The 20,516-nt window shown below is 40.1% G+C and overlaps 1 protein-coding gene across 4 annotated transcripts in view; it reads right to left on the minus strand.

The window, feature by feature from the left end:
* The window catches only part of PHTF2 (putative homeodomain transcription factor 2), a 67,219-nt gene that overhangs the window by 44,705 nt on the left and 1,998 nt on the right, over positions 1-20,516 (minus strand). For all 4 annotated transcript variants that reach the window (XM_035126715.2, XM_060279517.1, XM_060279516.1 and 1 more), the window contains exon 2: positions 5,984-6,062. In XM_035126715.2, the coding sequence (XP_034982606.2) occupies positions 5,984-6,028 (45 nt within the window). In that variant the 5' untranslated portion in view covers positions 6,029-6,062. The remainder of the gene's footprint in view (positions 1-5,983; positions 6,063-20,516) is intronic.

The following is a 20,516-nucleotide window of genomic DNA, read 5'->3' on the forward strand; positions in this document are numbered from 1 at the left end:
GTTCCACTTCAGTCTACATCTCGTGATCACGGTCCACCACAGCCCACCTATGTGGTTTCCTAAAGTGAAAGTGGTAAGATCACTTGCCAACTACTTGAAAGACCTGATGGAGCCCAATTTGAGAAGAGCGTTCACTATGGCCCGTTTCCACTCTATACCCACGGCCTTCCTGCAGGGGATTTACTCTAAGACCCCTATTACTCAGCGCCTATGCCCATGCACAATGAATGAAATAGAGGATTTTCTACATTTCTTTTTCTACTGCCCCATTTATGAGCCAATAAGATCTAAGCTCCTCCTCTTGATCCCGTCCACCATTACATCTAAGGAAGACTGTTTGAAATTGCTTCTCGTGGACGCACATCCCCTAATTTCACGTGGGGTGGCAATCTTCATAGTGCAGGCTCTGAAACTCAGGGCTACCCTGACAGGGTAGTGTGTCCTAGACCTGGACCTGTTTTAATTCTTTCTATTTCATCTTTTAACTGAATGTGCCGAGCCTATTTTGGGCTATTTTACGCTTTACATATATCTGCATATTAGATTTTTGGTGCTGGCACCTAAATCTTTGCGTTATTGACTTAGGGTAATTTAAATGTTATTACACCAGCAATATCGCCTTGAATTATGCTTTGTTGCTTGTCTCTGGCATTTTGTATTGTTTTATTTTGCTATGGCTGTATGCTAACGCAATAAAGGTTTGAGAGAGAATCTCGTGATCAGGCCCACAGGAACCCTAGCAAAGTAGAATGCAGTAACTTCAGATTATAATAAATAAGATGAAAGATGAAAAAATCTTTTTTTAATAATTCCAGTGGCACCTTTAAGATCAACTAAATATAAGCTTCCAAGGTACAGTATGAGTTCTCATGTGTAATACACACTTCGTCATTCATTCATTCATTCAGATTGTCCAGGTTCTCAAAACTCATCTACATGATGGCTACCTGTACTAATATCACAATATCAGTCACCTTAACACATATGCAATTGGCATTTTGTTAAATTTCCAATTTCCCCACCTAAACTGGACCAATTCCAAAGTGCTCCTGAAACTGTTACTAAACCAATACTAGCCTGAATCAGAACTATAATTAGCAGTTGAAACTACAATGAAATGAAAACAAGAAAATTAAATGGTTTGGCTTCCTAATTTGAAGGAGAAATTATTTGATGCAACATAATTCTGAAAAGTGATATAAACATACAGGGCACTATTAGATGTCAAAGTTCTGCTGCTAAATCATAGTTTAATGTGACAAAACAAGCAGCAGAAAATCTTGGGCTTGCATATCTATATTCCCTTCTCCTGCATGAGGCATGGCTATAAAGTTCAGAAGCCTTTGCTTCTGAATTTGTTCAATCATCAGAGTTATGCAATACAAGATGTTAACTCTGGTTTATTTGAGACAAGCCAATGCCAAATCATGGTTTAACTCCCCCCCCCCCGGGGGCTAAATTTAAACCAAAAAGGTTTTACATATGACAATTACAAAGGTGACATGTTATTAAGAGGTTAAGATGACTACTGCTAAGTGACAAAGCCATGCTCTGTAAATCTGTTTATTTCCTAATTCATGATTCATGCCTAAACAATCCCACTGATCATCCATTTGTGCCAAGCAGGCAAAACCCAATGAACCAGATTAAAATGATTCATTTCTAGAATACCAAACTAGCTGTTGGTAACAGAGGAAAACAAACAGCTGAATTCTGATCACGCCCACTTTCAGGCTGCCTTGATTAACAAAACTTCCTTTGAAGAGAATGTTGCATCTTGGAGGTCGGAAAGCTTTTAAATGAGAAAAAGGCTATATATTACAAAGACAGAATAGCACTGTAGCTTCACTGCTCAAATTAGAAAAAAGCGGTAATTTTGATCTTTAGTCCAACAACTTGAGCAAAAACCTGTGACCCAAAACTTCCATTAAACATGTGACCATGGCACTTTTCTGTCTTCTCAAAGAAAAAGCTTGACAATGGCCATTTTGGAGTATAAAGCTAAAACTGTAGTCTAGTTCTAGGGTGCCAACATTGTGCTCATGTGGACAATTGTTCTGCTGAGTTTATCCTGTTGCTGCAAAGCAACCTAGTGCCCCCTCCACACACTGCCATCTTCTTTATGATGTGATGAGGAAGGTTGCTTTTTTTCTCCTTTGAAAAGGATGTAGCACTGAAGGAAGGCATTGGAAGAATGACTCTTACTTCCTCTTTTGACTCTATGTGCTTTTCAAGGGTCTGAGCAGCTGAACAGAAAGAAGAACGACTGAAAGGAAACATGGAAAAGGAGGGAGGGCAGGAGGGAAAGGGGAGGGCAGGCTTCAAGCTTGCAGGATGTACTTCGTTTGTTCCTATGCGCGTGCGCGCACACACACACACACACACACACACTGTGACAGGTACAATATGATGGATCCTCTTCAAAATGCTTAATTTATAAATCGTGTCAAGTCCCACCCCCTGCTGAAAATATATAAATTATATATAAATTAACTGGGACATGGTGATAAGAACTATTAGAATGCACACACCTTTCTCTACATTATTATCTTCCTGTGTTTGAGTGCTTTGACTCTTCAATAAAGTCTGAAAGCAAGCAAGCAATCAAACAAAAGTGAAACTTCAAATATTACAAATAGTTGTGCAAATTATTTTAATTAGCATAAAATACCCAACTGCAAAACATGGGGATCATAGTCACAGAATTTTGGATTTGCTGAAGAAAGCCAACCAGCTGCTAATATCATAACTGACTCCCTAATTCTTCAGGTTTCACATAAAATATGGAGGGACTCATTTAGAATGGTCATAATGCTGTGATCTTTCTTACAACATCACAAAATGTCTCTCAAATTAACCCAATGCAGACAAATTAAGTATGGCATAGTGCAAGGATCACTGCTTTAAAAATTATATCTATTGATTCATTCTTCCCCATTACTGTCCTGTGAAAGAAAAATGTGTATTCTTTCCAAGACTAAACTTGAGCTTTGTGACAGACACCGATATTCACTTTAAGCATAGGCTGTGATAGTATCAACTTGTAGTCCAATACTCACGAAGCCTGGTGTTTCTAATAGAAACAATAAATATTTCAGAAGACATTTATAATTCATGTCCAAGAGGACGACCATCCTCTAAGATGTTAGTCCAAGTATAAATATTGTTTTAATCAACCGGGCAATATTATAATGCCCTTTCTTAAAATATTTTAAGTATTAGAAAAATGTAAGCAAGATTTAAGCAGCATTTAAGCAATGCATATTTAGCCTCTTAATTGGGAAAGAAAGCCCAGGTGAAGTGACAGTAGATGTGCTTCTGGGTGAACTTCCAAATAAAACTACAGTTTAAGGAATGAATGTCACTGTATTAAAAACGTGAGCAACTACTTTATATAAAAGTTAAATTTTGAATGTTCACATGGCTAGCCTAAAAGTAAAGGTCAAGTCACTTGTATGTAGAAATCTATTTTCATCTGTAGTGTATCCTTTAAAACCATTTCTGTTTTTATAAATTCCATGTCTTTTAACAAAGTGATTACACTACAGTTTTAGTTGAACCATCAAAAGGTATGACATCTGAAGGCAGCCCTGCATAAAGGAAAGCTTTTAAATGTTTTATTATGCTTCTATATATGTTGGAAGCCACCCAGAATGGCTGGGGCAACCCAGTCAGATGGGCGGGGGTACAAATATTAAATTATCATCATCACCATCATGCAAAAGTAATAACAGCATCAGACATATATGTTGCAATTGTTTTCAGTAAATTGTTGCTCATTCCAAAACAAGAATGTTTTATACAGTGCATTTCTGAGCACAATTCAAAGTGTTGGCGCTGACCTTTAAAGCCCTAAACGGCCTTGGCCCAGTATACCTGAAGAAGCGTCTCCACCACCATTGCTTAGCCCAGACACTGAGGTCCTCCTCCAAGGGCCTTCTGTTGTTTCCCTCACTGCAAGAAATGAAGTTACAGGGAACCAGGCAGAGGGCCTTCTTGGTAGTAGCACCCTCCCTTCAGATGTCAAGGAGATAAAGAACTATACAACTTTTAGAAGACATCTGAAGGCAGCCCTGTATTGAAAAGTTTTAAATGTTTGGTGATTTCTTATGTTTTATATATTCTGTAAACTGTCCAGAGTGGCTGTGGAAACTCAGTCAGATGGGAGGGGTATAAATAATAAAATTGTTGTTGTTATATGTGCAAGTCCCACTTTCCAAACACAATGCATTCCTAGTAAATCATTCGTTAGGCAAGTGTTTGCATAGCAAGTTGATGATTTCCATTGTTTTCTATGTGAACAATTCCAATCCATGATTTGCCCATTCATTCTCTCTGCAGCCAATCAGCAACAGCAAAACAAAGTAAATACTGACTTGCCAATTCTCTCCTGCTCCCCAATATGTCTGTTACCTCTCCCTCCCTCCATGGTTTTTGCCTGAAATGGCTGGTACTGACCAGCAAAACAAAAACTAAGGAAGTGCAAACTGTTCAAATATCTGAATCAGCTGTCCATGTAGCGAGGTTTGGGTATAATTCCTTGTGTTCAGATAACAGATTTCAGGTAACAAGTGTTCCAATAATGGGACCTATGTGTGTACATAGGAGCATTCCATGCAATTGTGCATATAGATAAAGAAATAAGTTAGAATCTTGGAAGACTACTCCTTTCACATTGCAGGCCTAATCAGAGAAGTGAACGGAACTGTGCTCATACAATGGGACTTTTTCCTGGCTCCTCATCACCATTCTTGAGGGTCAAGGGATCCACTAAAATGACACTGTGTGTTGCAGAAGCAGGACAGGGAAGTTGGAGAATTTGGTAGACTTCCTTTGCACAAATGCCTTTCAACTCACACAAGATACTTTTAGATCAAAGTCACAATAAATTGAATGCCTAAAGAACTCTAATGTTCATTGGGGTGTATCCACAAAATGCAAGCACGCAAGTCCTTACTTAACATCCACTCACCTTAAGTAATGCTCAATGACCTAAACACTGAGTCAACATTATGGAATACTTTGTGGTGACAAAGAGGTGGCTCAGCTCCTTAACGTGTTTTTTAAAAAATCTGTCTTTGTACAGTACTGCCTTTCTAAAAACTCAAAAGCAGAAATTGTGCAAATTTTTATGACTTTCCCTTCCCTTCTGTGTTTACCTTAATTACACCAAGCAGAAGCGTGGTGCAAACGACGACAACAACAACCCATATATTTACTATTATTATTAATTAAATTTGTATGCTGCCCTTCATCTGAAGATCAGGGACGTTCACAAAATAAATAAATAAAAATGAGAACACATATTACAAAATATCTGTTTCCTTCCATGCAAAATGCAATGCAATGCTTAGTACCATTGTTGGAGTTCAATCTACCTTTTGCTAACTTCCTGATTCTCTGTGATCCATTCCAACCTAAAAAAAGGTGGCACTGTTCTTTTGTTTTGATCTGCCCCTCTCATGACTCAAGGGGAAAACATGTATTTTCAGATAACCTCACACTATTACCCTTGAGGAGGCTTAAACAGTTGGTTGTTGAGGTTTGAGAACTCACAAAGATTTATAACCAGGAAACATCAAAATGTTTGGTATGCTGCATTTTAAAGCTCCAGGACACTCCTAATTGTACCATGTTCTACAGCTATGGTTGTCATCAATCACATTTATTGCTTAGTGTAGGGAACCTGCTAGTCTACCCTTTAGCTACAATGTTCATGAAGATAATGCGATAAACTAAATATGCACATCTGTTCCCATCACCTCCCTTCCTTGCAGCACATTTCCCCTGAGAAAGCTGTAAATGGCTGCTAATCATGGTAACTATATGATGAGACAGTGGGCGATGTAGGAGCAAAAAGACTCTGGCAGAGCACAATCAGATATAGAAGGTGGCAAGCAAGAACTCTTAACGATTACAAGCAGTACTAGCTAAATACCAAACCAAAGTGAAGCTCTCTTTTTTTAGATAAATCATCGCTTACCTTTTTCTGGTACCAGACTATAGCATCTGTTACTTTGGACGCCATTTATTCTATGACATTTATACAGTAGTCATTTTAGCTGTAAAGAGAAAGAGGCATAAATTTACACTCATATTATAAGGGAAATCTTTAAATCTATATATATATATATATATAAATGTAAAAGGTGCATGTAGGTGACACAGCACCTTTCTCAGAAATCGCTTGACCGATTCTGCTCAAATTTGGACACAACATTCCATTCCACTGTGCGGAGGTTCCTATACAGGTTGCGTAGACAGATGTCACATCTCTGGCAGGTGAAACCGCCAAAACCCCGTGTTTCAGAACTCACACATCATACGAAAGTGCATGCTGGGAGTACAGGAGAGATTGCAACACAGCGCCCTCTAGTGATGGCTACACTGGTACTGCACCTAGGAAGGCTTCCCTCTCCACAATATCTTGGCTCACTTTGCAGACTAGGCCGCTTTGCAGACTTGCCTGGGTGGGGCCGAATAGGTCATAGGTCGGGACAGGGTGGGCCCAATCACAGGAATGAGCCAGGGGTGGGGAGAGGGGCCAGGATAGGTAATGGGTCAGAACAGGGTGGGGGGAGACACAGGGATGTAAGCATAACACACGTAAACATGTGTAAACATAACACACGTAAAACAGGGGGACTCTGAAGGTGAGGGAAGTTTGAAGCTCTGAGGCTCCATTTAACAGACTGAGCCTTCTTATTCAACCCAGTTCAAATATTGCAAAATATTCAATGAAACAGAGATTGTCCTTAAATGCAAATGGCAGAGGGCTAATGGGAACAACAGGAGTACAGGTGTTTTCCTCCCAGTGCTGCAGGAGCCAGGGACGATCTATCTGCATCACACACATATATACTCCTAGTTTAGAAAAAGGCATTAGTTTTCATTCAACTCTTTCTGAAAGGTTAATGTCATCTTCCTTCCCAATTAGTTAGTGTGGCTTAACTCCTACTTGCTATTTGCTCAATTGCTGACATCTCTGAACAAGAAACACAGGATTCAGGAGGAAGAATAAAGTAAATGCATAAAGTCAAGTCTACTTGGGTTGCCAAGATGGTCAGAATTTTATAGGATAGCACTGGGAGCTGTGCTTGGGTTTCTGAAGGCTTCATACTAGAAATGCAAACACCATACTTCTCCAACCATTCTGCCTGTTAATAAGCTAATTATGAAGGTAGCTGGTACCTTTTGCAGGGAGCAATCAGCAAGATCAGAACTGTGCATGCAAGGGAATTGGTACTGGGGCTAATTTCAAGGTGCTGGTTTTGAAGTATAAAGCCCTATACAGCTTGGGACCAGGCTACCTGAAAGATAATCTCACCCCTTACAAACCTAATTGATCACTGCGCCCTGCAATTTTATCAGGAGATCTGCCCTGCACAATGTTGGAATCGGCCTTTAGTACCGTAGTAGTAGTAGTAATTTATTATTTATACCCTACTCATCTGGCTGGGCCTCCCCAGCCAACTTGGGTGGCTCCCAACATAATAATAATAATAATAATAATAATAATAATAATAATAATAATAATAAAGCAACAAAGCATCAAACATTAAAAACTTCCCTAAGGGTGGCACCTACCTTTGGAATTCCCTCCCTTTGAATACAGTATTAGATTGGTGATATCTCAGTTACCGTACCTTTTTGACACCTGAAGACTTTCCTCTTTGAATACCGTAAGTCTTTTAAGTTGAAGTCTCCCCCCCCCCATCTGCATCAGTTGTAGACTTGTTCTAAATGTGTTTTTAACCTGTTTTATCACTTGTTTGCCATTCATGGCTCATTTGGGATTCCATTGTGTACTACTGAGACAGCAGGTCTTATAGCTCTCTCCATATCTTCTGGGAAAAGCAATACTATTTGCATTGTGCTATACAGTGGTACCTCTACTTACGAATAACTCTACTTAACGAATGTTTCTACTTACGAACGGAGCTCCATCCGCCATCTTGGATGCGGTTTAGATAGGATTTTTTCTACTTACGAATTTTTAGATAGGGTTGCTTCGACTTACGAATTTTTTCTCCCAATGCACTCCTATGGTATTCAACTTACAATTTTTTTCGACTCACAAATGTGCGTTCGGAACGCATTAAATTCGTAAGTAGAGGTACCACTGTATTTTCATAGTGCTAGTCAAGTGATGATTACTCAGCCTTGTGTCCTTGTTATTGAGATTTTAACTTCTTCTTTTTAGTGAGCAGGTTTTATTATATTTTGTTCTTTTTTCTTTGTTTGTGAATCACCTTGGAATTTCTTTTTAAAATAAAGGGTGGTACATACATTATTTTAGTAAAATTAATAAATAAGTGGATTTGCACATGTTGCTTGCTGATACTCTCCACCAGGAGAGAAAACTGAGAGAAGCAGTGAGAGAGTGGAATGTTGTACTGTATGTATCTCAGAAACAACATGACTTCTTACAGTGAATGTTTGCCTTGACAGAGGTAATTAGGCAATTTCAGTCTTAATTCTATATTGCAATCCTGTAGTGCTATTATGAATAAATAATTCTGAATGGATGTCAAGAGTTTATGCCTTATCATAGTTGAGTTGGACCCCCAACTTTAAGTTTTACACAGATAAGGAATTGTATGCGTAGCTAAAGATTAATTTGAAATTCCCTCTGAAGCAGCTCTCATTCCTTTAAGAGACAAGATGAAAGTATTCATCTTAAGATCAACCCTGTAAAATTGAGAAACTAATGATTCTATTTCAGAGAGCACAAAGTTGTTATCTGGAGAACATCTATGAGATGCACAAAAAAGGACCTGAACCCTGAACCAGCATTTATTAGACACATTTGGCAATTAGCAATAGAATTTTTGAGATTTCATCTAAGCTCCTATCACATTGTCTTTACAGTGATTAATGAATCCATTTTTATCAAGGCAGCACTTACCAAGGACAGCTAATGTGTTACACAGTAGAAAAGCAAATTCCCAAATAGGTTAATTCATGAAGGGCTACTGAGGTGCCACTCATAATTGCTGCTCTTGTTCAGGTCAGGAAGTAGCCCATATTTTGAATACCTGAAAACAAGAGCCCAGCGTGATCCTGCTCCCATGCTACAGACAAGGCACAGAAATTACAGTCACATCTATTATGTAGCCTGCATGTAGATTCAATACTTAACTGTGTCATCAGTATTCAGTCAATGTACAACCCGATATCAGAATGTGGATTATACAGCAGTATATGGGCCAGAAATATCGTGCATAACTTACTCACAAAGCACAAGTGCAAACTGGTCTTAATTATATGTTCACTTCATATGTTCCTAGATTGGAAGTGAAGGCTGAATAAAGGGCTCAAGAAAATAATGTACTACTGGTTACATGTGTTATTATAAAAGGAGTAAAAAAAATTGAAGAATAAAAGAAAATACTGGTTACCGATAATCTTGGTACATTACTTAATTTTTTTAAGGTACCTCCCACCCTTCTCTATAAAACAAACTCGCTGTTGAACCAAATCTAAAAAAGAAAAAGCCCACAGCAGCATAATTACAGAATCTCAAAATAATAAAGTAACAAAACCAAGCAAATTAACAACCTGTAACCAAACTCAGTTCCTAGAGACAACCTCAGCAAGTACCAAAAACCGTCCATATAAGCGAGGTTGTATCATGTCAGGGCTAGGCAGGGGATGACATTCCACAGTATCACCACCACGACTGAGTAAGTGTGAGTAGGACCTCAGATGAAATAGTTAAAGTACAGCCATACCTCAGGATATGTCCACTTCATGTTGCGTCTTTTCAGGTTACGGACGTGCCAAACCTGGAAGTCCCGGAATGGGTTGCTTCCGGGTTCGGCACATCCATGACCTGCATGCGTGCACAGAAGTGCTAAATCGCGCTTTGCGCATGCGCAGAAGCGCCGCATTCAATCATGCGCATGCACAGATGCGGTGGTTCATGTTGCGGCCTTTTCATGTTGCGAACGGGCCGCCGGAACGGATCCCGTTCGCAACACGAGGTACCAATGTAATAGCTACATTACAGGTAAAACATGATTGCTGCCAGAGCGGGAGTCAGGGGCAGGTCAGCAATAACTCACAAGATGTCAGTGAAGTTAAATCTTTATTCAAAGAAACAAAAAGAGCTCAGGTCTTGTAAGCACAGTAACTCTTCCCAGATATTGCCCCAATGAGGCAGTTGCAAGGACTGAAGGTCCCTGCCTTCCCACCACTCTCTAAGATTCCTTCTCCCCATGCTACTTCCCAAGCAATCAGAGACGTCTTTGCTACCTCTTTGGGTTCTGGGAGACCAGTGGAGAGGGGAGCTGGTCTCAGCAGGAAGGGGAGACTTCCTGGCTTCTTCAGTAGCCTGCCTGATCGCTGCCTCTTGGCTCCCCTCCTCTCCATCCTCCTACTCCCAGCCATGTGCACCCTATGATAGATTCTCATCCCCCCTGCTTGGCTCTTACCCTTTTGACTCCATTAAATGTTACATAACATGAACACAGATACAATGACTTTAATTGCAGTAGAACAACCAGCATAACATTGGCAAACCTCAAAAGTGAGCCCCCTAACGTAGGCCTTAAATATTTTTATCTAGTCATGTTGGCAGACTTCTTCCACTGGCTAGAAGTGAATTTCTCTCCATTGTACACTGTTCGAGGCAAGGAGATCAAAGGATTGGTTATCTAAAAGGTGTTAAGACAGCCCAAGCTAGGCTGTCTCAAATGAGTCTTAAATTATTCATAAATTAGTCAGCAGAGACATTATTTTTATTGCACCTCCCATTCTTTTCCCAAACTATTTAAAGGTTGTTAAATATCTGTAAAATGCCACATTTGCTAAAAACCCTCCTACTCACTTTATTTGCTCTTTATTTGTTCTTAAAAATTGACATGAAGACAGTTTGTCAGTATGAGCAAAACAACCCAGCAAATCTTCACAGGATTAGAAACTCCACAGTTGGTGCTTAACTTCAAGTAACATCTGTAGCTCTGTGGTTTCCTGTTTCTGCATGTGAACTCCCTATATTCATTTTCATTTTATCCTATGTTTTTTACACTTCATTTCTTTCTGTAAGAGACACAAATAACTTTCTTGGGACCAGTTTTTCTATTTGAAGTATATGTTATGTATAAACTCTACATAAAATACACATAATAGAAGATGCCATTTTGTGAAGCCACACTTTACAGAATAAGGCCATCTGAAGTTATGGCCATCAAGTATGCGTTAAGTGAGACTTGCATGAAGTAAACATGTTTAGGAGTGGGCTGCAATATTTAAAGTTAATGGGTTTTCACACAGAGTCCAAGTGAATGTCTTCAGCATAAGCCAGGCTACAATGGCAAAGGCATGCATAACCTTTAGATATCTTTAGACAGATGTGAAAGAAATCAGTGTAGCAAACCAAATACAATTATGCACAATAGTATGTGTATAATAATAAGCACTTGTGTCCTCTAGATTGCATTTTCTCAGAATTACCAGGTTCTGTTCCAGTGCACAAAAAAAAGTTTAAAATAGTGTTTCCTCTTCCTGTATTTTGAGACATAATGATCTACTGTGAAATCTAAGGAACAAAGATGCAACTTATTTCAGGTAAACTGCTCTCTAACTGCTCCACTGGAAGTACGGTACTAGAATATACCTGTAAGGGGACCTCCCTACAGGGAGCCTCCCCCCATCATCCTGACCAGCACTTCGCCCAGCAAGAGCAGCAGCAGCGGGTCAGGGGGAGGAAATGAGGATGGGAGCAGAGTGGAGGAGACAAGGCTCAGCATGTATCAGAGCCCCTGCACCACTCCAGCCAACAAGTAGGAGAGGGAGCACAGCCGCTTCCGGCGCCCAAATTGAAGTGCGCGCCCAAATGCAAGGTTAGAGGGCGGTGTTTCGGGGTGCCCAAGCTATTAAGCTGGCCCCGGAGCAGAAGGGCGCCATTGCCGGATTCTGTGAGTGACTAGGAGGTCATGTTTTCCGCTATCTCTGCACTGTTAATACTATGCACAATAAAACCGTTAAAGACAGAATGGACTTGGGCGTGTTTACTTGATAGTAGCCGCAACAATCCCCTGACAATACCCATTAAATAAATTGCAAGAACAACAAATACACCTTACATTATAACACTTCTAGCTTTCAAAGTGCTTTTTTAATGCTGGCAAAATATAAATATCTGATTAAGTTAGTTGTCAAAATACAAGTCTCTCCTTCACAGAACCTCATGTTTGTCCTCCACTACTATCAACAAACTAGCAGTTTCTTTCCACCCACTTTACGGTTGTAGGTTCAAGGGAAATATTTTGGTTGTTTTTTTGTGTTTGTACTTTTAAATGGAAACAGGTTGCTTACATAGCTGAAAGTGGCTTAAAGGCAGGGGAGCTGGATCCAGAGTTGCCCATTCCTTTCCCCCCATAGTTTTACCTACCCCATTCCAGCAGATCCCTTGACTCTTCGAGATGGCTGGGAGGGGGGGTAGGAGGCTGCAATAGGAAGGAGAGGCAGGGAAGCCCCATATGAGAGCAGACCTTTGTTCACATGACTTTGGATCAAAAAAGCATAAAAGCAGTAACTGAGAAAGAAGACTAGTTTAAAATAAAATGCATAAGAGGTTAGACAAATTTGTTGAAGTAACCCTTACCACTAAATACATTACTCTCAATAACATGATCCATTCTCTAAAGCACTGGGTTAAAGACATTTAAAGTTTGGATCATGTACAACATATCATATACTATATTATGCTGGTACTGGGACCAAAGAGCCCCAAATCACACCAGAGCTGTCTGGTGTCAGTCTGTCTTTGGGAGACAAAATTACTGTATGTATCTGACTGGGATAATTAACTCAGCCCAGCTAAATGATCATATGCTCCTATTTTATGCCTTCTAACTTTCCTCATTCTACAATGTCATGTTTATGTTGGTCCAAAAAGTACTCTGAAAGTGTGGCTAAGAGCTACACAGCTAACACTCTAAAGCAATACATTAATTTGATACCGTAAAATAATAATATCTATTTTATTATATTGATGAAGGCTTGAAATCTAAACCCATGAAACCATGTTTGCTACTATAAAGTTAAGGTGCTGTGTTTAAAATATCATCTGGCAGCACTTTTATAACAGCTTCTTTGAAGAATCACAACTTTCGGTTTGTAAAGAAGTTCATAATCCAGAGTTTTTACAACTTGAGTTTTAGTCATGTCAGGTACTATGCAAACTTTGCACGCAGAAGTGTTGGGTATATAATCTTATATGGACATTGATCTAAATGAATCTCAGCACATTTAGAGGGACATTCCCATTTCTCCTCTAGCAGCAGCGAAACTTGTTTTGTGCTGGACAATTTAGTGGTAGGACATTTTTATATTTAAACCCATAAGTGATCCAAAAGTTTTACAACAAGGAGCCAAGTATATTAAATCATCATTCAAAAAGCTTTATACCACTTGCTATATTTGTAAGAATATTTTCCCCTTCAAGTTTTTGGCTCCACTCAGCAGCCACCTTGCTGACTAAACAGACAGCCCCAGATGTTGTTTTTAAGCTAATATTCATTTTATTCTGGAACACCACACATACTATGAGATGCCTGCATATAAAATGCTGCTGAATGTCTCTTAATTTAGGAAGGTGAAAATATGATTTGGACCTTTTCTACTAGATTTGACAAAGGATTTCAGAGAAGTAAGATATTGGATAATAACAGCCTTTACTAAAATATTTTTGGAACAACAAAAATGAGTCATATAATTCTTTCTATTTTGTTAATCTCTCAGGAATATCAATGAGTTCTGTGTGTATATGTGTGGGAAATAAGTAATGTAACTCAACTGTGGTTTTCTACAGGTTATAAAACATATAGCCTTCAGAAAAATTCCAAGATTGTCACAAGACTCAGTACATCTCAAACATTCAGTTCCTCAAAATACTTAACTAGTTTTCACACTCAGCTATACCATTAGATCTTATATTCACTTGTATTTATAATGATTTGTGCTACTAAATCATGGCCACACAATCCAAAGATGCCCTTTAAAAATGTGTTTGGGGGGAGCGTTATTGGGTTGTTCTTTTTTTTGTTTTTATTATGTATGTTGTGGATTTTATATCATTATTTTATCAATCACCCATTCCCACCACAAGGAGGTAGTAATACCCCTCCCCACCTTCTCACTATATATAAGCATATGGTGACTGGTTTCAGTGTATCTGAATAAGTGTGCATGCACACGAAAGCTCATGCCAATGACAAACTTAGTTGGTCTCTAAGGTGCTGCTGGAAGGATTTTTTTTATTTTATTTTTTATTTTATCCTGTGAGCCACCCTGAGACCTGCAGGTATAGGACAGTATGCAAAATCAATAATAGTATAAATAAACTGAAGAAATACATCATTGTTTTATATAACCCTTACTTTTGTCATGTAAAAAATGATAGGAATATGTAATAAAAGCTTATGATTGAGGCACTACAAAATAAGTACACAGTAGAGTCCTTGTCTGTGGCAAAGTTCTACTGCAGTAAATAAAATCATTCATCCATAAGGCTAGTGAAAAGAAGGACTTCCCATTGCTTTCTAGTAGCCTCTGCCAGCAGATCTATGAATGGCAGCACTTTGCCTGCACAACTGCAGCTTTGTTACTTTGATTTGGAACAGAGATGTGAACTTCTGCAATATATGAGCCTGCTTCTCTACATCATTACGTACTATACATATGCCTCATTTGCTACCATAGTACTAGTTACAGGTAGGAAGCCGTGTTGGTCTGACGCAGTCAAAACAAAATAAAAAAATCCTTCCAGTAGCACCTTAGAGACCAACTAAGTTTGTCATAGGTATGAGCTTTCGTTTGTCAGACCTATGACAAACTTAGTTGGTCTCTAAGGTGCTACTGGAAGGATTTTTTTATTTTGCTTTGCTACCATAGTTTCACTTATGAACTTTTCCACAGCTTAGATCAGGACTAGTGAGCCTAACTAGACCTCCAAGGATTAGAGATTGGCTTGCCAGGCTGCTTTGGGCAAACTATGTCCACCTTTCCCACTTTAGGCATCATATGTGATATCAGATACAATGAACTTCAAGCCACAGCTAAAATGAAGAAATGGGAACACCCTCTTAAGTATGCTTCCTTTCCTTGCTGTCAATTGCCAGCTTGAATTCAAGCTAGTGACAAAAAAAAACTTCTTCTGCAGTGACTTACTGTAATCACTAATCAACTGATTGGCACTCCATAATGCAGCTGAACCCTGCCCAAAACAGGATCTCTTGGTTCACTTGGTTCACCCAACATCCACTTGTTAGCAGGTGACTGACAGCCCTGCCCACCAACCAAGAAGGTTTTGAGGAGGCAGAATCCAGTCATATTCTTTCTATTCCCCATCACTGTCTTAGGCAAATTCCATCACTGATCAAATTTACAAGCATCCTTTTCACAAGCACCATATATGTTATTGCGGCCATACCACGTCACTCAGTCAAGTTTATTCTCGTAGTCTTGAGATGAATGTGTTGCAGATAGGTTCTGCTGTGGACCTGTATGGTACATGTCCTGCTTCTAGAACTGAGTTGCACTGTTTTCATGATGCCTGGCCTGTTTGTGTTAAAAACCTTCGTTAAGAATGTCATATAAAAGCTATTTTTAAACTACCTCAATTCTAAGTATCCTGGCTGTCTACAGGCAGAACAAGAATATGTTCAGATCCAAGTTACTGTCTCCAGGGTATAATATGCTATCAAACGTTCCCAAAAATGTGGTGGTATAAACATTAATCAAACTCATTTGCCAGAACAACTTTTCTCATTCGTCCTAGGGCTTCCTTCACTTGGCACAAACTTGTCATCTACACAAAATGGCTATATTTTTATCACATGAACAATTCAGAGATTAACAAATAATATGGTGATCATGAGGCTAAAGAGCTCAGTCCCTTTCTCACTTTATGTTTACAGCATGGGAACTGTTACAGCAGGGATCAGCAAACTTTTTCAGCAGGGGGCCGGTCCACTGTCCCTCAGACCTTGTGGGGGGCCGGACTATATTTTGAAAAAAAATATGAACGAATTCCTATGCCCCACAAATAACCCAGAGATGCATTTTAAATAAAAGCACACATTCTACTCATGTAAAAACACCAGGCAGGCCCCACAAATAACCCAGAGATGCATTTTAAATAAAAGGACACATTCTACTCATGTAAAAACATGCTGATTCCCGAACCGTTGGTGGGCCGGATTTAGAAGGCGATTGGGCCGCATCCGGCCCCCGGGCCTTAGTTTGGGGACCCTGTGTTACAGCATGGCTAGGGAAATGTGACAAACCGAACCACACAGCAAAAGATTATTATTACCCTATGCTACCATTGCTCCTCTGGAAAACAGGGGCATGTTGGCAAGGAAAGGAGTCACAGATAAGGGATACCCAACATGGTGCTACAACATCCATATGTCCCAGCCAGCATGGTCAATAACCAGGAACAATGAGACTTGTAAATGGCAGGGAATCACACTGCCTACCTCTGTGCTACATCTTCTTGCATTATTTAAGTGATGTATGAAGGAGTCCCACTGCAGTGATGCAACTAGACACATGTAACATGAGGGACCCTCAATTAGAAAGAGAAGATGTCTCTTTTTAATTTATTTATAAAATGGTCTGCTACATGATTATGATTTTTTATTCATTCTAAAAAAGTTTGCTATCCCACTCAGTGATACTTCGTTTTTCTGGGAAAACCAACTGGTCATTTCTCTATTGTCAGGAATCAGATGAACTGTGCAACTAGTTCCACACCCCAAAGGTGTAGAGGGGCTAGGGGCACTCCCTCCCTTTTGATGACCCTCTTAGGTATTGTTTCAGAACTCTAGAGGGGGAGGCATGCCTCAATCTCTCCACAGCTACTGTATGTGCATGGTTGAGAAGGGCAACCTTTTCTCCATCTCTACATTGCTTTTTTATGCTCAGGCTGTCTATCATCTACAGCCACCAATGTTTGGTCCCAAAGAAGAGTCTCTGCTTAGCGAGGTGCCTCCCTGCCCCTCTTCTTCCTTGTACTTGGTTTGGTCAAATACAGTACTCCCAATTCAGTCACTCTCCTAGCACACAAATCTTGGTAGACTGGGAACTTACTAGCCAAGTGGAACAGCTGCATACATATGCCAATTCTTGAACTCCAGCAGGAAAATGAGAGTGTAGGGGCCTGGGGACTGAGTTGAGTTCATATGGCCATCAGGAATTTGGGCTAGATCTCCTTTGGGGGCAGTAACAGAACTTCTGCTGCAAAAAGAAACACTTAGGATAGGGATGGGGAACCTGTGGTCATTCAGATATTGTTAGAATGCAACTCCCACCATTCGCTATGATGGCTGGGGCTGAGAGGAGTCGGAATACCACAACATCTGAATGGTCACAGCTTCCCCACTCATAGCTTAAGGCTAGCAGGCCTCTTTTGAGGTGAAAGTTCAGAGTGGAGACATGAAAACTGAATTCCCTAAAATTCCCTTCTAGGATTAAAGGAGCGGTAGCAGAAAAGGTTCCAACCCATAAAATGAGGTGGTATTGTTATTAAATATTATTCTGGCATAGTGCAGGGTGTCTGTGTCGCGCAGGCATCCCCAACCTGCGGCCCTCCAGATGTTTTGGCCTACAACTCCCATGATCCCTAGCTAACAGGACCAGTGATCAGGGATGGTGGGAATTGTAGTCCAAAACAACTGGAGGGCCGAAGGTTGCGGATGCCTGGTGTGCAAATAAAAACTCACAACTTGAAAGATTCATCACTCCTATCCTGTACTATCCACTAGTTGTTGAATAAAAATAAGAAAAATACTTCCCTGGAAGTTTCTCTAATGAAGGAGCCCAGCAACTGAAGTATTTCTCTTTGCAGACCCCACATCCCATAAGTATAGTGATAACAAAGGGGAAGATGATTATGGCTGCATAGTTTTGTTTTGTGCCCCCAGGTTTTTGTACAAACAGACATCAAAAAACAACACTCATGAGGACATATTTCTCATATTTTAGTGCAGTTATACAGGCTCCTATGAGTAGGCACCGCTGTGTGATTCATGAGGCTCAGTGGAAGATACTAAACTGGTGGAGGTCAGGCAGGAGGTGCAGCTTGTGGATTCTATTCAAGGAATCTCTAGCTTTTCCTGGTAATTCATAATTCAGTCATTGCCAAACATACAGTGGGCCTTTGGGCTTGTATTTTCCAGCAACAGCTCTCAAAGATTGGCTATTTCCAAAGCAGCTTGCAATATGTCATGTTCATCCACTATTCAGATTTTTTTTAAAAAAAAATTACTAAGCTTGCCTTAAGTAGTTCCTTGGAACCAAGCCAAGGAATTTAACACATTAATTCCTGCACTGGGACATTCCCAAAGTAGATCAAGCCCCAAAACTAAATTTAATTAAAAGTGAAACAATATGCACACATATTAGAAGTAAATCCTACTGCACTCTGTGGGAGTGCATGAAAACATGAACAGAAATCATGCTACAAAAATGTAAAAAGTCTGTTCCTCAACCTCACGGGCTGATGTAGTCAAAGTTCAAAGGATTTCTAAGGATATGGTTTTGCCAAGTATCAGCTTTAATCACTCTAGAGATCACTGGGTCAAGTATCCACTTGCCACTGGGTGAACTAAAAACAGTATGTGATGCAGACACATATAATTTTAAGGGTTTTTTCAAATGGACTATTTAAATCACTTTATTACAGCTGCATTCCTAGAGAAGCAGCTTTTCAATCATTCGTCTAAACTGCAAATCAACATAATCCTATCCTTATTTAAATGTAAAAATTGCTGCAAATTTTTCCTATTTTTTCAGCATTGATACCAGTAGTGTACTGCCTAATATGATCCATTAAGAACAAAGAGGACCATACAGAAATCTTACTCCAAAGGCAAACTGGATAAAAATATTTTACATAAGGATTTCTTTAAACCATGGGTGTCAAACACAAGGCCCGGGGGCCAAATCCGGCCCGCCAGACCTCGTCATGTGGCCCGCCAAGCGCCCCAGCCAGCGGGACCCAGCAGCGGGATCTTGCTGCTGAAGCGCCGCGCCAACAAACAGCTGGGGCCTGGGGGGAGGGGTAGAAAGGTGGCCGGAGCAGCGCTGCGTGGAGCACCCCGAGCCACAGCAGGAGAAGGAGGAGGCAGCTTGCCGGGTCAGCGCCCAGCAGCGCCACACAGAGAGTCCTGAGCCTCTGCGACGCAGCAGTGCTCTGTAGCACTTTGAATCCTCCTCCTGCCACGGCTCGGCGCCTGGAAATGGCTGCTGCTGCTGCTGAAGCACAGACAAAGCACCCAGCAGTGCCTTCCTCCCCTCCCCTCCCCTCCCTCTCCCTCTCCTCAGAAACATAGGATGCTGCTTTATACTTCTGGCCCTTAAACCCTGGAACCAGGAGAACAGCTCCAGTGAGTCAACCTCAGCCAGTCCCTTTGGTGAAGGGTGGTGGCTCACTGGCAGAACATCTGTCCTGCATGCAGAAGGACCCCAGCATCTCCAGGTACCAGTAGCTCTGCAAAGCTCCTGCATGAAACCCTAGTGAGCCTCCACCACCCAGTGCAGTTACCAAAAATCATTTTTCAATAAATTGTACAATAATTGTACATTTGAATATCTACTTGCCATTATTCTGACTGTTAGTTATTGCTTACATTATTACAAAAAACAGTAATAATTGAATGCAGTGACAATAATTTATGATAATAAAGAGTGGACACATAGTCCTACAGATACAACTGGCCCTTTGAGGGTGACCAAACTGCTGATGCGGCCCCCGATGAATTTGAGTTTGACACCCCTGCTTTAAACACTCTTCTTACTTGTCCTCTCCCACCAACAGCACAAAAGCATTCATTAGAAATACAGATTTCCAAGGTTAAAGGTTTTATTTGGAACACAGAAATTGAGTTCTAGAACACTTGACATTATAAATTTTCTGTGAAACACATTTTCTAGGGAGAGACAAGAAGGAAAACAGATTTGTCACCAGAGATTGGTGAACCAGACCAAGTCATACTAATAAAATATCATGTAAAGAAAGACCATGCCTGCAAGAATCTAAACAAACACAATTCAGACACTTAAAAATTCTGGGGGGGAACAATATCACTAAGAACAGTGCAATCCCAAAACCACAAATAATGAAATGTGTAGCTTAACAACTGCATTTTAGTCTATAAGCTAGCATTTTTTGCTCAGATATTTGTACTTAATGAAAGTTAGTATAAAGATGAGGCTCCAAAAGACTGCCAGTGGTATTGCTAACTCAATCAATTCATTTTGCATTATTCTCAAATGATTTTTCAACGCCACACATATCACATCAAATAAAACTGGCATGCATGGTAAAGTGGATAAATACCATCGAGGTTTAATGAAGTCCCTAAGTGATGTGAGGTATCTAAGACATTGCTAGTGCAAAGAATAAGCCATTACTATCTAAACTTAACAAACAAAACACCCCCACCACATTGACCACAAGGCCCAAATACACAATGTAAATGATACATAAGTGAATATCAAGA

The sequence above is a fragment of the Zootoca vivipara genome, chromosome 10 (genome assembly GCF_963506605.1).
Source record: "Zootoca vivipara chromosome 10, rZooViv1.1, whole genome shotgun sequence".
In the NCBI taxonomy this organism is placed as follows: Eukaryota; Metazoa; Chordata; class Lepidosauria; order Squamata; family Lacertidae; genus Zootoca; species Zootoca vivipara.